This window comes from Zingiber officinale, chromosome 6A, assembly GCF_018446385.1.
Source record: "Zingiber officinale cultivar Zhangliang chromosome 6A, Zo_v1.1, whole genome shotgun sequence".
Taxonomy (NCBI): domain Eukaryota; kingdom Viridiplantae; phylum Streptophyta; class Magnoliopsida; order Zingiberales; family Zingiberaceae; genus Zingiber; species Zingiber officinale.
The window spans coordinates 97216319-97236472 of record NC_055997.1 but is presented as its reverse complement, the minus strand read 5'-3'; the positions used below and the strand labels follow the sequence as shown (position 1 = coordinate 97236472).

Below are 20154 nucleotides of genomic sequence, written 5' to 3'. Positions count from 1 at the left end.
ACTCCCTATTACTGCAACGTATTCCCTTAGTATATAGTAGGATGAGTCTATGAGATTCAGTGTACTCTTCATATGCCAATCCTCATTCATACGACCAATCAGTAAAAAACTGGTTGGATTTATAGGGCTAAACATCCCTATCTCCTACACAAGCTGGTCAGTTATAACGTCAATTAGAATAAACTCATTTGGTCTTAATGCACTAGTCGAGCATATGAGGTTCAACTCTCCACTTCTGCAATATTAATTTCAGCTTACAAGCTCAGTCTTATCAATCTTATAATACAACTCTCAGTATACAGATGACTGACCCCATGGACGGTCGGACTTATAACACAACACTCCCCGTTCTACAAGGGTATAAATCCCTTATCAGATAGCTAGCCGGAAGCAGGGCCGATCGAGTTTCTTTCAAGAGATAGTAGTGTCAAAGACTTACAACAACTCGTAAGAGAATAATAACTATTTACCCGAGAATATTCTTTTGTTATAATATATTCATTCAGTGAGCAGGGTCGATCATGTTTCTTTCAAGGAGATAACAATGCCAATGACTCACAACAACTTGTAAGAGAATAACGATTATTTACCAAGAATATTTTTCTGTTACAATATATTCAAACCTTCCTCGAAGGTGACTCTACACCTTCATTAGCTAACATGTATAATAGCATATTCTCTCACCCACCTCATTATGACATAAGTTATAAAAGATGATTCAAACATTGTTAATGGAAGATTTCTTGGATGATGATTGTACATCTTCCATTACCTGATAGTTTTTAACAGTAAATATTTCTTATCACCTCATTATTACGGAGGTCATGAGAGGTGAAATAAAAAGAAGAAGTATTCTCCGTTGGTCAAGTACACTCTCAAATGTACACATACACATTTGTTATAGAACCACTGTTCATCTTCTTCACTTTGGCTGGTCTATTTACTAACTTGAACATCGCAGGACTTGTACCAGAGATTTTTTCCTTGGTTCTTGTCCTAACGTTATGTGGGATCTCTCTTTCGTGCGTGCAGAGAGGAAGAAGACACTCGGAGCCCCTTTTCGCTCTAGTTCGCAAGTCTCAACCTTTTCTCAAACTTTTCTCCAGGTTTATAGTAATATCACCTGTCCCATACGTCATTTCTACCGTTTTCGGACCGGATATATTATATTATATTAAATCTTAGATATTGAATTAATACCTATATTTTAATCTTAAATTCAGAGAGAGAATTATAAAATGACATGGTTATCTCTGCAGCACTACCAGACGTTGTCTTCATGACGTCTATTTAAGCTCTTGTAGGCCACACAAAGGCAATTATTATTTCAACTGATTGCCAACACTGCACACCCCCAAAATCCCCCCCTTCGTCCCGCGTCCAAGGTCCAGGGCGTCGCCCATCGGCCGCTCCGTCGCCGTCGCTTCCTCCTCTCGCACCCTCTCCGCTTCAATCCCTTCCTCTCCTCTCATTCCCTTATCCGCGTCCCTGTTCCTCTTCCATCTTGCTTTCTCGCTCTATTCCTTCCCGAAGCCCTCTGGAAGACCGGACTGGAGCCACCGAGATCTCTGAGCTAGGGTTTTGCTTCTTTGTTTTTTGGTTCCGTGGGATTCGAAGATTGAATTGGCGGCAGGGTTTGCCGTTTAGAACCCTAGATCTGAGTGGTTGATTCCCATTAACTATCAAGATGTTCTGGCGCATGAGCTCGTTCTCTCAAGGGTCGCCTGTAAGTGTGGCGTCATTGCTATACGTGTTTTCTTGTTCCCGTTGCTTTTTTCCTAAGGTCTTTTCTGCCTGTTGTGTTTTGTTTCATGTAATCGTAATCGGTGCTGGCAGTGATAGCTATCTGGTCATTTTTCTTAATCAGATTTTAGTTTTACAAACTCTATCTTCAATTTGCTTATTCCCTTGTATTTGAAACGGAAAAAACAGAGCTACTTGGTGGCCAGGGCATTATGTTCCACTATTTTGGTTCTTTATTTCTTAGTTATCTTAAAATTCTTTAAGTTGGATATAATGCCTATATGCACAGATACACTCACAAGATTTCCTACAGGGATGAAGCATGGTATGCTCATTAATTTCCTTTTGTCAATAAAGACGATGAATAGTTATATAGTCATGCCTAAATTAATTGATAATTGAGTATTACCTCTACGCCTAAAACTTTATTATGTGGCTGTGGGGATGGTATGGTCTCATCAACATTTTTCTGATTTAGCTATGTAAAGACTCTAGAGGAGTACTGAATTGTGTAGCAATAGACCTTGGCAGGCTTTGATTTCAAATAACCAGAGGGCATGTTGATCGGATTATGTTAAATGAATACGCTGCAGCTTTCCATTGCTTTTTGACCTAAAAATGTTTTTTTATTGTAATAGGTTTCCGCGATTTTCTTATTCTTCTTTCACGGTGATGGATTTTTCAGGTGGATTGCATTGGGTGCACTTTGCTTTTGGATTGGCTTTCTTTTTTAATTCTTAGTTTTGTGTATGGCGAAAAGCTTGGTCTTTGACTTTGGACTTTGATATAAGTATTGCCATCAATTTAGTTCTTCAATACCTCATAAGACCTCTGATTGATTCCTGATTCTATTTGTAATTTTTCTTCCAGAGAACCGGGAACCATGTTTGTTCCTTTTTTTTTGCAATATTTTCCTTATTTGTTTGTGCCTCCTTGAAAATGCTCTTTTGATTTCACAGGCTCTATTTCCTGCATTAACCAGTGAAAAATTTATTATTCTGGTTTCTGTGTTGTTTCAGGTGGAATCTATTTTAGACAAGGAAAATTTTACTTTGGAAGATCTTCTGGATGAGGATGAAGTTATTCAAGAATGCAAAGCACAAAATAGTCGTCTTATAGATTTGTAATGATTTGTTTACTCTTTCTTTGCTTGTTTATTCTATATCCAGAACATGCATATTTAAATCTGATCCTTTCTTTTTGCATATATTCATTCATGAAGAAATAATTTCCTTTATCAGTGTTTTTTCTATCCTGTCTATTACTTTTTTGGCAGTGTAAGTATGCTCTTTTTTTTGTGTTCCTATATCAGTAACCATTTATCGAGTATCTCATCTTGAAGTAGCAACACCTACTTGACACGAGAATGCAGAAAAATAATCTGGAATACATGTGACTGTGGGAATGACTAACCTAATTAAAGTGATGACATGCCTTCTCTTCTTCTTAGTAATTCATTAATATAAGAAACTACGTAGATTGAGATTCTAAGGCTACAATTCCTTTTTCTTTTATTTTTAATAAAATAAAATTGCAGAGTAAAATGTTTATCAGATAGCTAGCCTAGGTAAAGAGGTTATTTTCCTGTATTTCGTTCTGCATTTAAATTTATGCTGAAAACTGTTTCTGTTGTTTGGTTACTGATTTGTAAATAAAATGACCTATGGACCAATAATGACACAGTATGCGAGTTAACTTTAAGCCCAACCCATTGTGATGGTAAATTATGACATGTTTGGTAGTCGTCAACCAAATCAGTATTTTATGTGGACCCATGATGATGTTATCTCAGGGATAAAGTTTTCAAACTAGTCATACTGACTAAAAAAATATTAAATAGCAAAATAGACTAATTTTTAATTCAATAAAGAATGGTGCCTGTTGGTTTAAGAAACTAATTTCAAGGGAGAAGTCATCTTCCCAAATTTTATGTATTTTTTTCATTCATTTCAGTAGAAGAAAGCATTTTTTCTATTTGGAAGCAATTTGCCATGAAATAAACATAGACTAAAAGAATGAAAAATATTGACAGTGACAAGTTGAAGTCATGGAAATGGTAGAACCAAACTAATGGATAAGACAGAATGTATTGAATATGGATATATATATATCCTCACTTGAAAATTTTTATTCTACTAATTTATTGAGTAAAGAAGTAAATTGTGACATGACATCATCATCGAGCCATGTTTGTGCTAACTGGTGAGGATCAAATAGGTGGATCTTACCTGATTGCTGAGCTCTATTGCAAGATTAATAGTATTATTAATTTAAAAAAAAATCAATCAAATCAAATCAAACTGAAATTTGCTTTGGTCTTTCTCCTTCTTTTACACCTTTTACTCTAGTGGATTTTACTATAAGATACATTTGAACATCTCCATATATTACTCAAATTTATTCTCTCAAATTATCATATTTCAAAAAAAGCTAATAACTCTCAGATGTTGACATTTTTGTACATAACTTGATGAAATAAATATTTGTTTTTGGTTTTCATCAAAATATGGGTTAAATTGTATCTCCAATGTAGGCATAAGATTCCACTGTCTCTCATATGATAAACTCCATTTTAGATGCTTACTGGGAATTTTTGTAATGTCATATAACACAATGCTCAAAGTATAGTTCTACCATTAGTGATTGAAAGTATTTCATAAGGTGCCGTTCTCCATTGCCGATAGTCAGGAGTTGAATACCAATCTAGTGATCCATTTGTGGGCTGAAGGATATGTATTGTGCGAGAACTGGCTGACGAGATCATGTGTTAGCATGTATTGATGGTAGTTGTCACTGAAGAAGTAAAGCATATTAGAAAAAGGATCACTGGTGGCAGTCTATTTCTCCTGCCACCTCCATCTGTGCCTACTGTGAATGGATTACTGCAATTAAATGAGGATGCATTGGTGGGAGAAGATGAAAAGAGATAGGTATAGGAATCTTAAAAAAAGACATGATGCGTGTATTTCACTGCTCTGACATTGGTCCAAGAATTTTAATCGTTGCTTATAGCCTTATATTATTATTTTATGATCTTTAAACCCCCAACCGATCTTTTTTTACATGAAATGAACTCTTATCTATAACTTTCAAAAGAGAAGCAGTCTTGGTAATTCTCTATTCATTTTATATTTTTTTATTAGTCTTTGTGATTCATTGATGTATTTGATGTGAATGTCCTTTCTTTTGGTATATGACCCATGTATTTTAACTCTTTTTTCTAGTTATACAGTTTACTGAGTGTTTTAGATGTTTATAGTGTTGTTTTCCATTCTTATGCAGTTTGAAGGAAAAGTCTCAAGTGGAGAAATTGCTTCGTTACATTGTGGAGGAACCGTCAGAAGATGCTGATAAGAGACATGTATTCAAGTTAGTCTTTAGTTGTTTTCCCTTGGTTATTTCTTGAACACTGGACACATTTTATCGTCTTCTGAATTTGGGGACTAAATGCAGGTTTCCATTTATTGCATGCGAGTTATTTACTTGTGAGGTTGATATTTTATTGAGGACCTTAGTTGAGGACGAAGAGGTTAATATCACTAACACGTTCTTAATAGATTGAGTTATTTCAAACATTACCAACCTTTAACTTTTTCTTCGATAATCTGAACCCTGTTTTTCCTTGTAGTTGATGGATACGTTGTTCTCATTTGTCAAGCCGGATCGTCCCCATAGTACATTGTTGGCTGGATATTTTAGTAAGGTAATGGATATTTTCCTGTGTGTATGGGCTATTGGTTCATTCACAAAGTTATGGGAGCACCTTCAACAACTTCATCCTTTTCTTTCTTGCTTAACATTTGTGAATGAATAATGCTTGTTGTTTTTGAGTAGGTTGTAATCTGTCTGATGATGCGGAAGGCAGGCCAATTTTTCATTTATATGCAGGTATGCTATGTTTCACATACTACAATAAGCATAATCCACACTTTGTTTGTTCTATTTGGATTGCTTTATCATTTAGTCTTCTATATTTGTAAGAACTTACCTAGGTGAGAGAATTGATCAAATAACTATATTAGGCTCAACTATTATTTCAAAATGCATAATCTTAGGCGGCGTTTGGTTTAGGGGTTTGGGAATGAAGGAATGGATTCATTCTCAAATCTTGTGTTTGGTTGATGGGAATGGAATTGAAATTTAGGAATGAAACCTAAAAATTTAGGTATTGATGAAACCCACCACCTCCATTGGGTTTTGATGGGAATGAGAATGAGAATTAAGGTGGCGTTTCGTTTAAGGGTTTGGGAATGAGGGAATGGATTCATTCCCAAACCTTGTGTTTGGTTGATAGGAATGGAATCAAGATTTTGGAATGAAACTCAAAAACTTGGGTATGGATGAAACCCACCCCCTCCCTTGGGTTTTGATGGAATAGGAATGTGAATTAAGTTTTGGACGAAAATACCCTTAGTATATTTGTTCAATTTTTCTTTCATTTCACTCTTTCCTTATTCTCTCTCATCATACTTTCTCTCTCTTCATTCTATCATCACATTGTCTCATTTAATATACTTTCTCTCTCATCACATATTCTCTACTATTTTATCTATGTATTCTCTCTCATCACACACACTCTCTCTTATCATTTTCTCTCTTCATTCTCTCCTCATTTTTTTCATCATACTTTCTCTCTCATTCTATCATTACATTTTCTCTCTCAATATACTTTTTCTTTCCTCATTCTCTCTCATCACACATTCTCTACCATTTTCTCTCTGTATTCTCTCTCATCACACATTCTCTCTTAGGGCTGTAAATGAACCAAGCGTTCGTGAACAAGCTTGGTGTTCAGCTTGGTAAGAGCTTGTTTATGTTCATTCAATAAAATAAGATTAACTAAACGAACAAGCTTGAACAGCTCGTTAAGCTAAACAAACAACCTTGACCACATATGTGTTCAGTTCGTTAACGTTCGTGAATAACGTTCGTGAACAACGCTCGTGAACAATGTTCTCATGAACCATATTCATTAATAAAACTCTTTTCAATATGCTAAATAAATAATAAAATAAAATAAAATAAATAAATAAATTTAAATTATCAAGCTCAATAACCAATCAAACAACTAAAAGTTTGAAACAATCAAACAAGCTTGAATTAAGAGCTTGATAACATCTAAATGAACCAAGCTCAAGCCAAGCTTGAATTGAGAGCTTGATAACTAGGGCTGTAAATGAACCAAGCGTTCGTGAACAAGCTTGGTGTTCGGCTTGGTAATAGCTTGTTTATGTTCGTTTAATATACATAAGATTAACTAAACAAACAAGCTTGAACAACTCGTTAAGCTAAACAAACAACCTTGATCACATGTGTTTAGTTCGTTAACGTTCGTGAACAACGTTCATGAACCATATTCATTAATAAAACTCTTTTCAATATGCTAAATAAATAATAAAATAAAATAAAATAAATAAATAAATTTAAATTATCAAGCTCAATAACCAATCAAATAACTAAAAGTTTGAAACAATCAAACAAGCTTGAATTGAGATCTTGATAACATCTAAATGAATCAAGCTCAAGCTAAGCTTGAATTGAGAGCTTGATAACATCTAAATGAACCAAGCTCAAGCCAAGTTTGAACCAAGCTCAAGCCAAGCTTGAATTGAGAGTTTGATAACATCTAAACGAACCACGCTCAAACCAAGCTTTAAACAAGCTCATGCTTATAAAAAATAAACCAAGCCAAGCTTGAACACTCATTTCAAAAGCTTGGTTCATTTTAAGCTCGGCTCGACTCGGCTTGGCTTGGCTTGTTTACAGCCTTACTCTCTCTCATCATTTTCCCTCTCTTCATTCTCTCCTCATTTTTTTCATCATACTTTCTCTCTCCTCATTCTATCATCACATTTTCTCTCTGAATATACTTTCTCTCTCCTCATTCTCTCTCATCACACATTCTCTATCATTTTCTCTCTGTATTCTCTCTCATCACTCTCTCTCATCATTTTCTCTCTCGTCATGCTCTCCTCATTTTTTCATACTTTCTCTCATCATACTTTCTCTCTCCTCAATCTCTCTTACTATACACTCTCTACATTTTCTCTCATCACACTTTCTCTCAATTCATTCTCTTCCATCACACTCTCCTCCTCAGTTTCTCTCATCACACTTTCTCTCTCATCACATTTTCTCATCATACTTTCTCTCCTCAATCTCTCATTTTCTCTCATCACATTTTCTCTCTCTTCATTTCTTTCCTATCACTCTTTCTCTCTCACCACACTTTCTCTCTCATCATACTTTTTCTCTTTTCAATCTCTCCTATCACGTTCTCTCCTCATTTTCTCTTATCACACTTTCCCTCTCTTCATTTTTTCTCATCACACTTTCTCTCTCATCGTATGTTTCTCACATTCAACTTTCTCTTTCATCTAATTTTTTCTCTTATTTTCCTCTAAGGGTAAAAAAGAAAATTTAGGTTCATTCCGATTGAAAATATTCAACTAACCAAATATTATTTTTTTAAGAATGATACCTAAGCTCATACTCATCCCCATTCCATAATACTATGATACCTTAGTTAATAATAGTTTACTTGTCTTAGGATGTAAACTTCCTTCATCAGCCCACAATTGTCATGTAAGACTAAATTAGGATGTCACATTCTCCTTTAATTAACTCTTGATGTTTCCTTCAAGACCCGAAGGTCATCCATACAATCCATAACAATCGCTGCTAATATGTAGCATTAGAGGTTCAATGGTAGCTCTGCTTCGCCATATACAAAAGCAATCCTTTCCAAATACCTCACCATGTTCAAGATTAGATAGATTCACTCTAAGACAAATTTAACAATTGACTAAATTAGAGAATTGACTCATTACTTTTGTTGGATTCAACCACTAACCCAATATATCTAAACGCTAATTAATATTAGATTTTGTTCGTCTAAGCTTACAGCCCTCATTGACTTACAACTTTCCATGTGGGATAAAGTAGGGTGTCATCATAAAAAGTATTGTGAAGGTGACACCCTTGTTTAGTTCCACATGGAGAGGGGAGTTGTGGGCTGATGAAGAAGTCTAGATGAGTGAAACATTATTAACTCGAGTTTAACAATTTTGGATCAGTGGTTATACCTCATAAAATAAATAGGTCAATTTTCTCACCTAGGCGAGTTGTTAACATTTGGATTGGATTTACCAATTCCTCGAAAGCATTCACAGAGTTGTTCTTCTGTTGAAAAGTAAATCCTGTTTGGAAAATATACCACGGGTAGTAGGCATCATTGTTTGCATTTTTGGTTGGTTTTGGCACTATCTTTTTATCTGCATGTTGTGGGGTCTCTGCTTAGCAAACTACATAATGCTGTTCAGGGATAGTAACACATATTTGTATTTGCAAGGTATTAAAGAACGTTCATCCATATAACATTCTTATTTTATTTATCTTTACTTTTACTTTGGTAATGATTTTGTGATTATAATCTTTATTGTTATTGTCAAGGGCCATCTGGAGATAATTCATCAACTGGTTGATCTCATAGGGATAACATCTATCATGGAGGTTAGTGGATGGTGTTTGCATAATCTAAAAACATAGTATTCTTGTGTTTTCTATTTCTTTCTACATGTTCTGATTTGGGTATCTGAAACAGATTATCATCCGACTAATTGGCGCTGATGAAAATTTGCACCACAACTATGAGGAGACAATACAATGGTTGGAAGATATAGAAGTTCTTGAGATGATTGTGGATAAGTTTAGCTCATCAGTATGTGTATAATCGGAATTGTATTATCTTTTCATCCCAGAGATATGATACTGCTATTATTTAGAATATTTTTAATATTTAAATCTGTAGTCATAGAAGCTGATTCAGTAGCCAAGCACATAAGTTGGCCAGTAGTTCACAAAATCATTGGATTGGATGAGAGATTCTACAAATTGCCTGATGAATTGTTGTAGCGATCTCATCTGCTAATTCTTTTTGGTCTCTTTTTTTATGTAGCAAACCCTCACTTCAAATATATTGTATTAACAGGACAACATTGGATATCATATTATTTTAAATTGTTGATAGTTGGAGTCATGGCACTGACATGGTAGGATATACACTTTTATACTTGCAAAATAAGTTTGTTCTTGAAATTGAGCTGCAATTCCACTGTTTAGGTCACTGTGCTTCTGCAAAATGTTAGTGTAATTAATTTTTAAGTTTGATTAGTTGAAAAATACTTAAGCTTTCAGCCAAAGCCCTCTATACTTTCATACTCCTCACCTCACGCATGTCCTTAAAGAATGTATCTACCTGCCTTTTTGTCCATTCTCTGGATTTGCTTGCACTATTTTTATTAGCACTGCTAGGATTCAGACATTGAAACTTTGCTGTACTGCCATGTTGCATTTGATACACTCAACTTATTTGTAAAGGTCTCTATCTAAATATGCTACTTAGTATCTATTCTTTGCATCTTTAGGCATAAGGATCATATTTTGCAGGTTCTTCAACTTTCTTGACCTTATAATAATATGTGATTACATTTTTTTAGTTTTTATTGACTTTCTATCTGTCACAAGGAGCAGCTGTGACCAACTTAATGATTAACACTCTGTATGCCATTCTTTAGCACAAAGGTCTTTAGCACTGAATATCTTGTCTAGAGCTGAATGTCTGAGAAAATCATGAAGCATTTGCCAACTAGTTCTCACTTCATAGCTTTTCACCTTTTTGCTGTCACTGATTGATTAGGCTTAGCGTCACCTTTATTTTGTTTCCCTTTTCTTTTGAGCTCAAATTTATTATTGTTTTTCTTTCTCCTTAATGCTCACAGTGAAAATTCAAATATTGTGTCCTGTTAGGCGATATATCAATCATTTGTTCGCTGCACAAGTGATACCTTGACATTTTGCCCATGCTACCTTAGATGGTGCAATGTGAACAATGTGTGCAACATGAAGCTCCATGTTATGGATTCTGAATTGGATATGAGTGATACAGAGTCTCATACAAACAATTAATATAATGCAAAATTCATCACAACATTCTGCCTAATGTGCATGCATGATAGAAGTAGAATACAAATGTAAGATTGGGAAGAAACAAAATTTACACATAAGCCCCATGCTATCAAATTAGTGAAATTATGACTTGAGGATATAGTGTGGTCTCACATTTCCAAGCTTCAATTCATATCCCTTCGAAGTTGTAAATTCATAATAAGAAATTTTCTAAAGATTTTTGGTAACAATTACTAATTGAATAAGTTAGTCTTACCTTCCATTTGTGACTGTAGCAACTTCAGTAGCATCAATTTTGAAATGTTTGAGGTTTCAGACTTTTTATGGAAAAGGTAAGGAGACATCATATCTTACTGAAACATCATGACAATTTGCTAGGATAAACAAGAATATAAATCATGAAAATTTAATGAAGCAAAATATAGGGGAATGTATCTTTGTTTCTTGGTAGAGGCACACTCGTGCCGACTTGTATTGTGTTGATTTCAGTCGGCACTAAAACAATACTGATCCAGGTTGGGTCTGCGACTATTTCCTAAATTAAGATTTTAAACATTGTTTTAATATATAACTTGAGGTTATTTCTTCTATTGCATTCAGAAAATTTTAGAATTATTTATCTACTTTTGGTATTGAAAATTTGGACCTTTATTAGTCATGTTGATTAGCAATATTATGGCTTTTAAGGCTTATAAAAATTTCCTCAGATTTTCTCTATATGGTGTTTGATGATTGTATGAAAGGGAGGCACACATAGCTATTCAGAGGGGACATTTCTTTTCATTTATTGTCTACATTTAAGCTCTTCTCATCATCATTTAAAGGACCTATTACATGCCACTTAGGCTGAGGTTTTAGATGCATATTATCTGCCCACATCATTGCAAACAGGCCTACCCTTCAATTTCTTTAATTTGTCATGAAACATATTTGAATTTTAGGTTATACACATGTGAATAGGATGTAAAGGTGAATCTTTCTCAACCATTATGTTTGAAGCTAGCCTTCAAGGATATTATCATTAGAAGTTTAGAACTCAAAGGAAATCATGCTTTTCATGCTTTTCTAGTTTGGGGCAATGTTATATCCAAGATTGAGGACATCTGTGGTTCCTTGTGTTGTTGGACTGATTTAAGTTTATATTCCTTGTGTTGTTGGACTGATTTAATTTTATTTTCATTTTGCAATATTCTTAGGACTCTTTTGAGGTCCATACCAATGCAACAGAAATTCTTTGTTCGATTATTCGATGTGCCCCTCCTGTGCTTGCAGCCAAAATCTGCAGCCCAAGGTATGATTCCCTTAGATATACTGACAGTGAGTTTTAATAGTAGAAGTATTAGTTTTTGGTGATCGATCAACTCTTCTAATGTAAATATTTCTGTCAAAATGCAGTTATGTGCGGAGATTGTTTCAGCATGCTATGGAAGATTCCAGACCTAAATCTGTGCTGTTTCATGTCTTATCTTTCTGCGTATGTTTGTTAGATCCAAAGCGATTGGTACTGTCTTCCTATCAAGCATTTAGAAGCCAGCTTAATCATGGATCGTTTATTACTCCTAGTGATGATGCTGTTGTGGGATTGCTGGAGAGACTAGGTATTTTGCCACTTTTGCTGGTGGATCTGGCAATATTACTATATTAAGATATAGTCATTTTTCTTCAAATGCTAGGTTTTTAACCAAGCTGGTATTCTACTTGATATCGTACCAATCACTTTTAAATCATATCATCTCTCATTTTTACTTGAAAATTTTCTCATAGAAATGTATTTTGAATTTTCTAGTGTTCGGTGTGATAGGAAATCATGGTTATGCGTGGTTTAAATCTCAAGTGGTGTTAGAATTTCAACTTTTGATTAGAATAATATTAATACCATATCATGTTGTGCCAGTAGGGTTCCAATTCTTCTTTAATTGAATTATTAATTATAACATAATTAATTTTACATGGTATAAGTTGTAAGCTTTAACTCACTATCTTATTGTAATTAGTTATTCACAATAATTTTAATTTACTTATATTATAAGTATTTACTGAAAATTATAATTAATAATATTTGTTTTGTAATGATAATCAATAATTATAAATAAATATTTACTATAAGATACAAGAAAATAATTGCACTATTAATTATTATTTATTAGTAAATTAAGCTAGCTCTAATTATTATTTAACTGATTCTTTCTACATATTTACTAACACTAATTAATTAAACTGCTATATAATTTGTAACAAATAAATTAATCTAATCCTAATATATTTGTTATAAATTACACTGACCTAATTTATAATGAATGAATTAATCCAATCCTAATTTATAAATTACAAATTATATAACAAGTTTATTAACTAATCTATTACTTTCATATGTATCGATTTATTACCTCCATATTACTAATTTATATAACAAGATTGTTAGGGCCCATCACAAACAAGTTATTTTTCAGCATGACAATCAGAGGCTTTAGACTTTGCATGACCAGTATATATATATATATATATATATATATATATATATATATATATATATATATATATATATTCCATTATGACTGTCATCTGGTTGTATTTCCCTCCTGTTCCTATGTTTTTTTTTGCTGTTGAGATATTTGGTATTCCAAATATAATTGTTTAATGCATAGGTTGAATCTGTTGAGTAATTTCTAGAAGTACACAAGTAAAGAATGAACATGTAATGCAGCACTTTTGTTTTCAAGTTTAGAAATGATATTATAGTTTATCTTTAGCTATCTATGTTTACAGGGTTTCAAAGTACTTCAAAATTCACCAATCGTCTTAAACTTCATATTTTTATCAGGCTTGTTACTGAATAAATTTCTGCCATATGGCCAAACCAGTATGGCACACTGCAATGCATACTGTCTAGTACTGTTATAACAAAAACCATATGAATAATAAAACTGAAGAAAATATGAAGAGCTGCACCAAGCTGAAGGACCACTAGTTATTCTTTGTTTTACTAGCACAGTTAGTTTGCAATTTATGTTCATTTGGTATTTGCTAATCAAAACAAGACCTGTTCAAGGTTTAGACCCTTTCCTGACCAATTCAAGGTTTAGACTTTTAAACCCTATGTAAGAGGCTTAAAGATATTGATAGAGGTACCTTTTCAAATTATTATATAAAACTTTCTTTCTCCTCTATTTACTCTTCTTTCCTTTTTTTATTACTAGTACCGACAAATCAAGCCGACCCCATCTAATGGGATAATATTTGGTTGTTGTTGCACTACCGACAAATCAAAACTTCTGCAGTTTTAAGCTCATTTTCCCTTTTTGCCTTTGTGGATTCTTATGGATCTCTTCAGGTTGACAAGGCTCAGTTTTCTTGTTCTTAGGGCGAATGGTAATCAATAATCATCGAGGTCTAAAAAAAGCCAACATCACAGTGTGCTGGAGATGTTTGAACGTACACAAATGGCATCATTACAAGTTTCTTAACTTAGAACACGTGACTAAGTTGAGCTAGAATGCTTGCATACTTGGTCCTGGAAAATCGGTAGAAAATGCACTAGGCCATCAGACTGAAGTGATTGGTCATGCATTGCATACTTGGTTGTTTCTAGAATGCTGTCATCTTCAAATACCACATAATTGTTAAAGCAATCTATATTCTATAGTTGCACTTACTTGTGACTAGTCATTATTATTGTTTTTAGGCTCCTTGTTTTAATTGTTACAAATAATTTGTATGCCTTCACTAACCTTCTTCTCATTCAAACATGAAATAGGTGATTTATTGATATTGTTGGATGTTTCTTCTTTGGATAGTGCCTTGCCAACCACATATGGCAAACTGCAGCCTCCCCTTGGGAAACACCGTTTGAAGGTAGGACAGTGTCTCCTTGAGTTTTGTTTGTTCCTTTATCCTGTCAAGGTGAATTATGCACCCCCTCTTTTTATTTAAAATGAATCATTGTATTTTCACGATAGACCTTGATTAATGTGTTCTATCACCTATTCTTCTGAAAAACCTATCCTACTGATTAATCATTTGTTAATGTCTCGAAGGTTTTTTTTTTTTTTTTTTTTTTTGCATAGAAGTTAAAACTTAGTCTCTGCAGAATCAATTCATTTCTACCACGTGAGATTGCTTCATATTCGAGCTACATGTACCAAGTACAGGGTTTTTTTTTTTAATTTTAATATACTTTGACTGAGACATAAGCATTTGTGTTTAGTATTCTGTAATACAGTCTAGGCAATGTGTTGATGAAAGAAAGAAGGTAATGTGTCTTGTTTTTTTCCTTTCCAGATTGTGGAATTCATCTCTGTGTTATTGACCATTGGTAGTGAAGCTGTGGAGAAAGAACTGATCCAGCAGGGAGCGATAAAACTCGTTGTAAACTTATTCTTTGAGTGAGTAATATGTTTCAGTGATTTTCGATAAGGTTGCTAACTTTGTATCTTGTTGTTAAAGGTGGATCCATATTGCAGGTACCCTTTCAACAATTTTTTGCATCATCATGTGGAGAATATCATTGGATCTTGCTTGGAGAGCAAGACAACTTTGCTACTGGAACACATTTTGCAGGAGTGTGACATTGTCAGGAAAATTCTTGCGGCCGAAAAAAATCCTTTGCTGTCAACAGATTCTACTAAGGTAAAACTCAAGCAGTCCTTAGGTATAATTTTGATGCATAGAATTCGTACATGAATGCTCATCTTTTTGCTTCCTCATGTGTTTAGGTACCTCCCAAATTTGGTCATGCTAACTTTTCTTTTTGTCCCGAAATTCATATTTTCAGGCTACAGTATCTGCAGAGGAGCGATCACCCCCAAGGATAGGTAGTATAGGTCACATAACACGGATTGCTAACAAGCTTACTCAGTTGGGTGATAGCAACATCACAATCCAGACACACTTACAGGTCAATCATCTCTTGTTGAAAAAGAATATAATTTGTTAAAATATTTAGCTCATTTGGTTTATGTTTTATAGGAAAGTAATGTTATACAGTTTGGAATTGTTTGGATGAAAACTGTAGACTTTATCCTTCATTTGTAAATACTTGGTCTAACTTTCTTACTTTTTGATGCATATTTGCGTCCATAGTATATTATGAAGCAAAAAAATTTAAAGCATATCATTTTTGGTCAAAAAGACAAACAATAAACATCCTTTTATTGGTTTTGTGTTAAATTGCTTCTCCTTGATGATTGCTTGTTTTTACTACCATGTGTTTCATAGAGTTGCTACTTCTGCTCATTTTCATATTATTGGTTATGGCTTTACTGCACCCTTGTTTGTTTTTTTACTATTCAGATTATATTAGGTGTTGTCTGAAATATTATTCAATCTGCTGATTTTATTTTTTCACTTGCAGGAAAATAGTGATTGGGTTGATTGGCTTAACAATGTGTTGTTGAAGAGGAATGCTACAGAAAATGTTTTACAATGGTCTTGTGGGTATGGTTCTTAGTCGCTGTTGGATTCTTAATCATGATTATCATTACTAATTTTTCCAATGGCTCGCTCTCTTTAGTTTATTCAATCATACACAACCTAATGGTGCGCAAGGTATTATTGAAAATTAGTAAGGGTGAAATTAAACAAATATTTTGTTTGGGTGCGTGTTAACCACAATAATCCTTCAACAACAACACCAAGCCTTATCCGACTAGGTGGGGTTAACTATATGGATCCTTCTATGCCATTGAACTCTATCCTTTACTATATTCATCTATATTTAAATTTTTTTTTTCTTGTTTCATTGTTGTTAAGTTTTTTTAACCTTTCTTGTTTGATGTCCATATTTGTCAGAGTTTCACATCGCCTAACTAGAGTATTTATTGGTTGTCGAAGTACAATAATCCTTCATTTGGTTAAATTATCATATACTGAATTTTCTTAGCAGGTTGTTGCTCATGAGTCCAACAACATGTGACTTGTAACCATATGTACATGTTGCAGGCCTAAATCACTGTGACTGTAAATGTATTTAATAGAAATTAGAATCCTCATGTCTCTAATCTGTATATTCCTTTTTGAATCTCAATTGGGTCAAAACAAATATATATTTTTTCATCTCTTTCAGGCGTCCGACTACATTACAAGACCATGTTAGAGATAGTGATGATGATGACTTCCGAGATAAGGATTTTGATGTGGCAGCATTGGCTAGTAGCTTGAGCCAGGCATTTCGGTTGGATATCTATGCTAATGATGACATTGAAGAGGTATGCATCATGCTTTATAACTCAGTTTTGTTTTTAAGCACTCTCTTTTGCGTGTTTACTTTCTGGCAAGCTACTGGCATTTGCGATACATTTGGTTTGATGTGGATATGTCTTTGAACATACATTGTCCTTGATGTCTGTTGTGTTGTTCTGTTTGGCTATGAGGCTTGTTTCCTGACCTCTGGTAATTCCCCATGTTCTGGCAGTCGCTCACCTCTGACTTGCTATGTGCATATGTGGTGAGCTTGAATGACATATACTATGCAAACTGTTGTTATAATTGAATTGATGGGAAGAGTTCTTGCTTCATTGCCTTGATACAGCTTGAGTATAGCATAGACTAGTGGCAAGTTTTATGAGTTCCTTAGTATGTACGCCTGTCTTTGCATATCAATCCCTGCTTGTCAATTCTTTTAAGTTAACATGTTAGAACTTAGAACATTGCATGGTTAATGTTTCCAGTGTTCTAGCATGATAAGGAACATCTACAACTTCAGTTTTTTTAAACATCATTCTTTAGATCAGAAAATATATCACTAGGGATTACTTTCATTCTTGTTTTCTTGGATTAATAATTTTAAATAATCTGTCTGCTTTTGTAAGCCACAATCAACCTTGGAAATATCTTAAATGTTTAAAATTGTTTCTTACCATTTTCAGAAGTCTAGTGAAGTAGGTTTACTTCCATCCATACTTTTTTTTTATTAGAGTATGTTATAAAAAATTCACTGCAAGGAACTAGCTAAGCCAAAGATCAGCCACTGCTGCAATATAAGACACTGTAACAATCTGTTGTAGCATGGTATCTGGTCTAAGTGCTTTAATTCTTGATAGATAGATGGTGGGACAGCATGTGATCATTGGTTTGGGCCAGAAAAAAAACATTGAAGTCGTTCAGTATATGTTTGATAAAGCAATTTAACTAGTAAAAAAAAAATCTAAAATGGCAAATTAAAATGCACTACTATATTATAAAAGCATGGTTGATTACAACTGTGAATAAAGTATGAGTTCAAAGTTTTATTTTAATAATTTCACTCTATTGTATCATTTCAATTTTTCGGTCACTCTACTCCCATTTTCATGACTCCCTTCTGATTAATGTAAAAAGTATGTATACTTATTTCAAAAATTGGTTTCATATTATTTCCTAGATAGGTTTTTTCTTGTGAGCGGAACTTAACATTGTGTAGCCCTGTAATGGACCATTTTAAATGCAGAAAACTAAGATGATGCTGACGTTATAGAAGATAGAATAGCAAGGAAGAAATAATCATCCAAGGACACAAATTTCAATCAAAGATAGTTCTCCAAATAGATTGATAGTGAATTAAATTAAAATTTAGAAAAGTGCACTCTCTTCATGAGAAAGAAAATTGAAGAATTTAGAAGAATCACATTAAATTAACCAGCAGTAAAAGGTTTCTTTTTGTATTTCCACTATCCACAAGCTCTTAATATATGTGAGTTCCTTTCTATCCTGTAATCAATCCCAAGGTACTCGCAGGAAACCACATTAATCATTGTATATCAACAAGAAGGATAATAAATTTCATTTCACTATTTATATTATTGGTTTTTACATTCTAGACTGTCACTTATTTTATTTGTTTTGTTTTGCTGCTGAATGCAGGCTCAAGGATCTTTTGAGCGTGATGAGGTATGATACTCTGTCAAATATTTTCTTTAACCTGTTCCTGATTTCTTCTTTACTAATTTGGTACAGGTTAGTAAAATTATTTTATTGTTATTGTGTTATTGTTTTGTTATTAGGCACAGGTTAGGAAAGGTATTTTGTTGCTTAATTTTTGCTTGATTACTGATTGCATTTAGCTTTCATCTAATTTCCATGTTCCATTATCTTATTCTGGAATAGCTAGGTAGCTTATCAAGGTTCTTCATCATCTAGTTGAATTCGTTTGATTGTTTTGGTGAATGATCACATGCCTGATAAGTGATTTTTGCAGGATGTTTACTTTGATGATGAATCTGCAGAAGTTGTTATTTCATCTTTACACCTGGGGGATGACCGTGGCAGGTAACTAACATAAACACATACTTTGTTCATAGTAATCAATGGGAGTTAGTATTATCTAGGCTAATGATATCCCTTCTTGTGCAGTTCTTTCTTTACAAATTCAAACTGGTTTGCTTTTGATAATGATAGAGGGGTTAACAGATGTTTAACTGATTCCGTTGCTTCACCTTCACCAAATTCAGATGGAACGTTACCTGATGTGGATGAGGTGGATACTGTGGTACTTGATGATACGAATGATACAAGATCTATACACACAGCTGATCAAGGAGATACTATATTAGAAAATAAGGCTATGTTTGTAGGAAATGGTCCTGTTGATGGGTTCAAAGAAGACAGTGATGACTCTAACAAAGATGTCGATGAAAAGCCATTGGGGTGGGTTGAATGGAGGGAGACACCAGGACCTGAAGTGCCTGGTAAAATCACAAACGAAGATATTCCAAATGGTGATATTGTAAGGGGCAATGACAAGTGTATCTTGAAAGAAGTTATTGCTGATTCCACTAAGTGTGGATCTTCTGGTGATGAAGTGACAGATGATTGGGATACTGGAGGTCCAAAAACCACTAGTGAAGAAAGTCTATATGATTCTCAAGATTCTTGCAAGGTCATTTCGCATGGAAGTTTACCTGGATCTGAAATCATAGATACCAATTCAAGTTCTCAACAACTTGCAAATGAAGTTGCAGCCGAGGATTCAAAACACGAGAATGATCACTGAGAATGTAGGGTTCTGAAATTACGTTAGATGGCACTAGTACAGAAGAAGTGGTCTAACTATGGTTGTTCGTCAAAGTATGGTAACCTGAGTCACACTTATTGTAATTCTCAGAACCTTGTATATATTGGAATGAAGTTTATTGATGAATGCTGATGTATTGTTTTGTTGCCATCCAATATTATCTAATCAGCCAGTTATTGTAAAAACAAGAAACCCTCCGACATAAGAAATCATTACCATTTGCTTTTGATCATATATTTTGCGTTTGTTTATTTATTGCAAATATCCTGGTCAAATTAGTGCCCTGCTCTGTTGTTATTCAGCTTGGATCTCATGTTGAAACATTATAAGCTCATTAGTTTATCGTTAGCTAAATGGTTGATTTTATTCTTGTAGATAAGTTTGAACCTCAGCTTATCCCTGTGATGCTCTGTTGAAAGTTGGTGCAAGGGAAACATAGAGGAAGAACATAAATTGGA

General features: G+C 33.9%; 1 protein-coding gene across 2 annotated transcripts; it reads left to right on the top strand.

Annotated features, from left to right (window-relative positions):
* Positions 1-1324: 1324 nt before the first annotated feature.
* On the top strand, positions 1325-19928 carry LOC121997059 (serine/threonine-protein phosphatase 6 regulatory subunit 3-like). Of its 2 annotated transcripts, none has more exons than XM_042551276.1 (19): positions 1325-1726; positions 2763-2866; positions 5026-5112; positions 5197-5272; positions 5372-5446; positions 5578-5631; positions 9196-9255; positions 9347-9463; positions 11907-12001; positions 12106-12308; positions 14465-14562; positions 14989-15092; positions 15171-15336; positions 15482-15604; positions 16061-16143; positions 16772-16913; positions 18547-18573; positions 18881-18951; positions 19036-19928. In XM_042551276.1, exons 1-19 carry the CDS (start codon positions 1688-1690, stop codon positions 19673-19675), a joined length of 2364 nt encoding a protein of 787 aa, XP_042407210.1. In that variant the 5' UTR covers positions 1325-1687; the 3' UTR covers positions 19676-19928. The 2 variants fall into 2 exon arrangements, with proteins under 2 accessions (XP_042407210.1, XP_042407211.1); XM_042551277.1 differs by having other exon boundaries at positions 19134-19283.
* Positions 19929-20154: the final 226 nt, after the last annotated feature.

What these genes read in the sequence shown, in the direction of transcription:
- LOC121997059 (XM_042551276.1), top strand. Translation starts at nt 1,688, where the DNA reads ATGTTCTGGCGCATGAGCTCGTTCTCTCAAGGGTCGCCT. An exon ending in GGATAACATCTATCATGGAG is followed by an intron (nt 9,256 to 9,346) that starts GTTAGTGGATGG and finishes TATCTGAAACAG; the next exon opens with ATTATCATCCGACTAATTGG. An exon ending in TTGGGAAACACCGTTTGAAG is followed by an intron (nt 14,563 to 14,988) that starts GTAGGACAGTGT and finishes TTTCCTTTCCAG; the next exon opens with ATTGTGGAATTCATCTCTGT.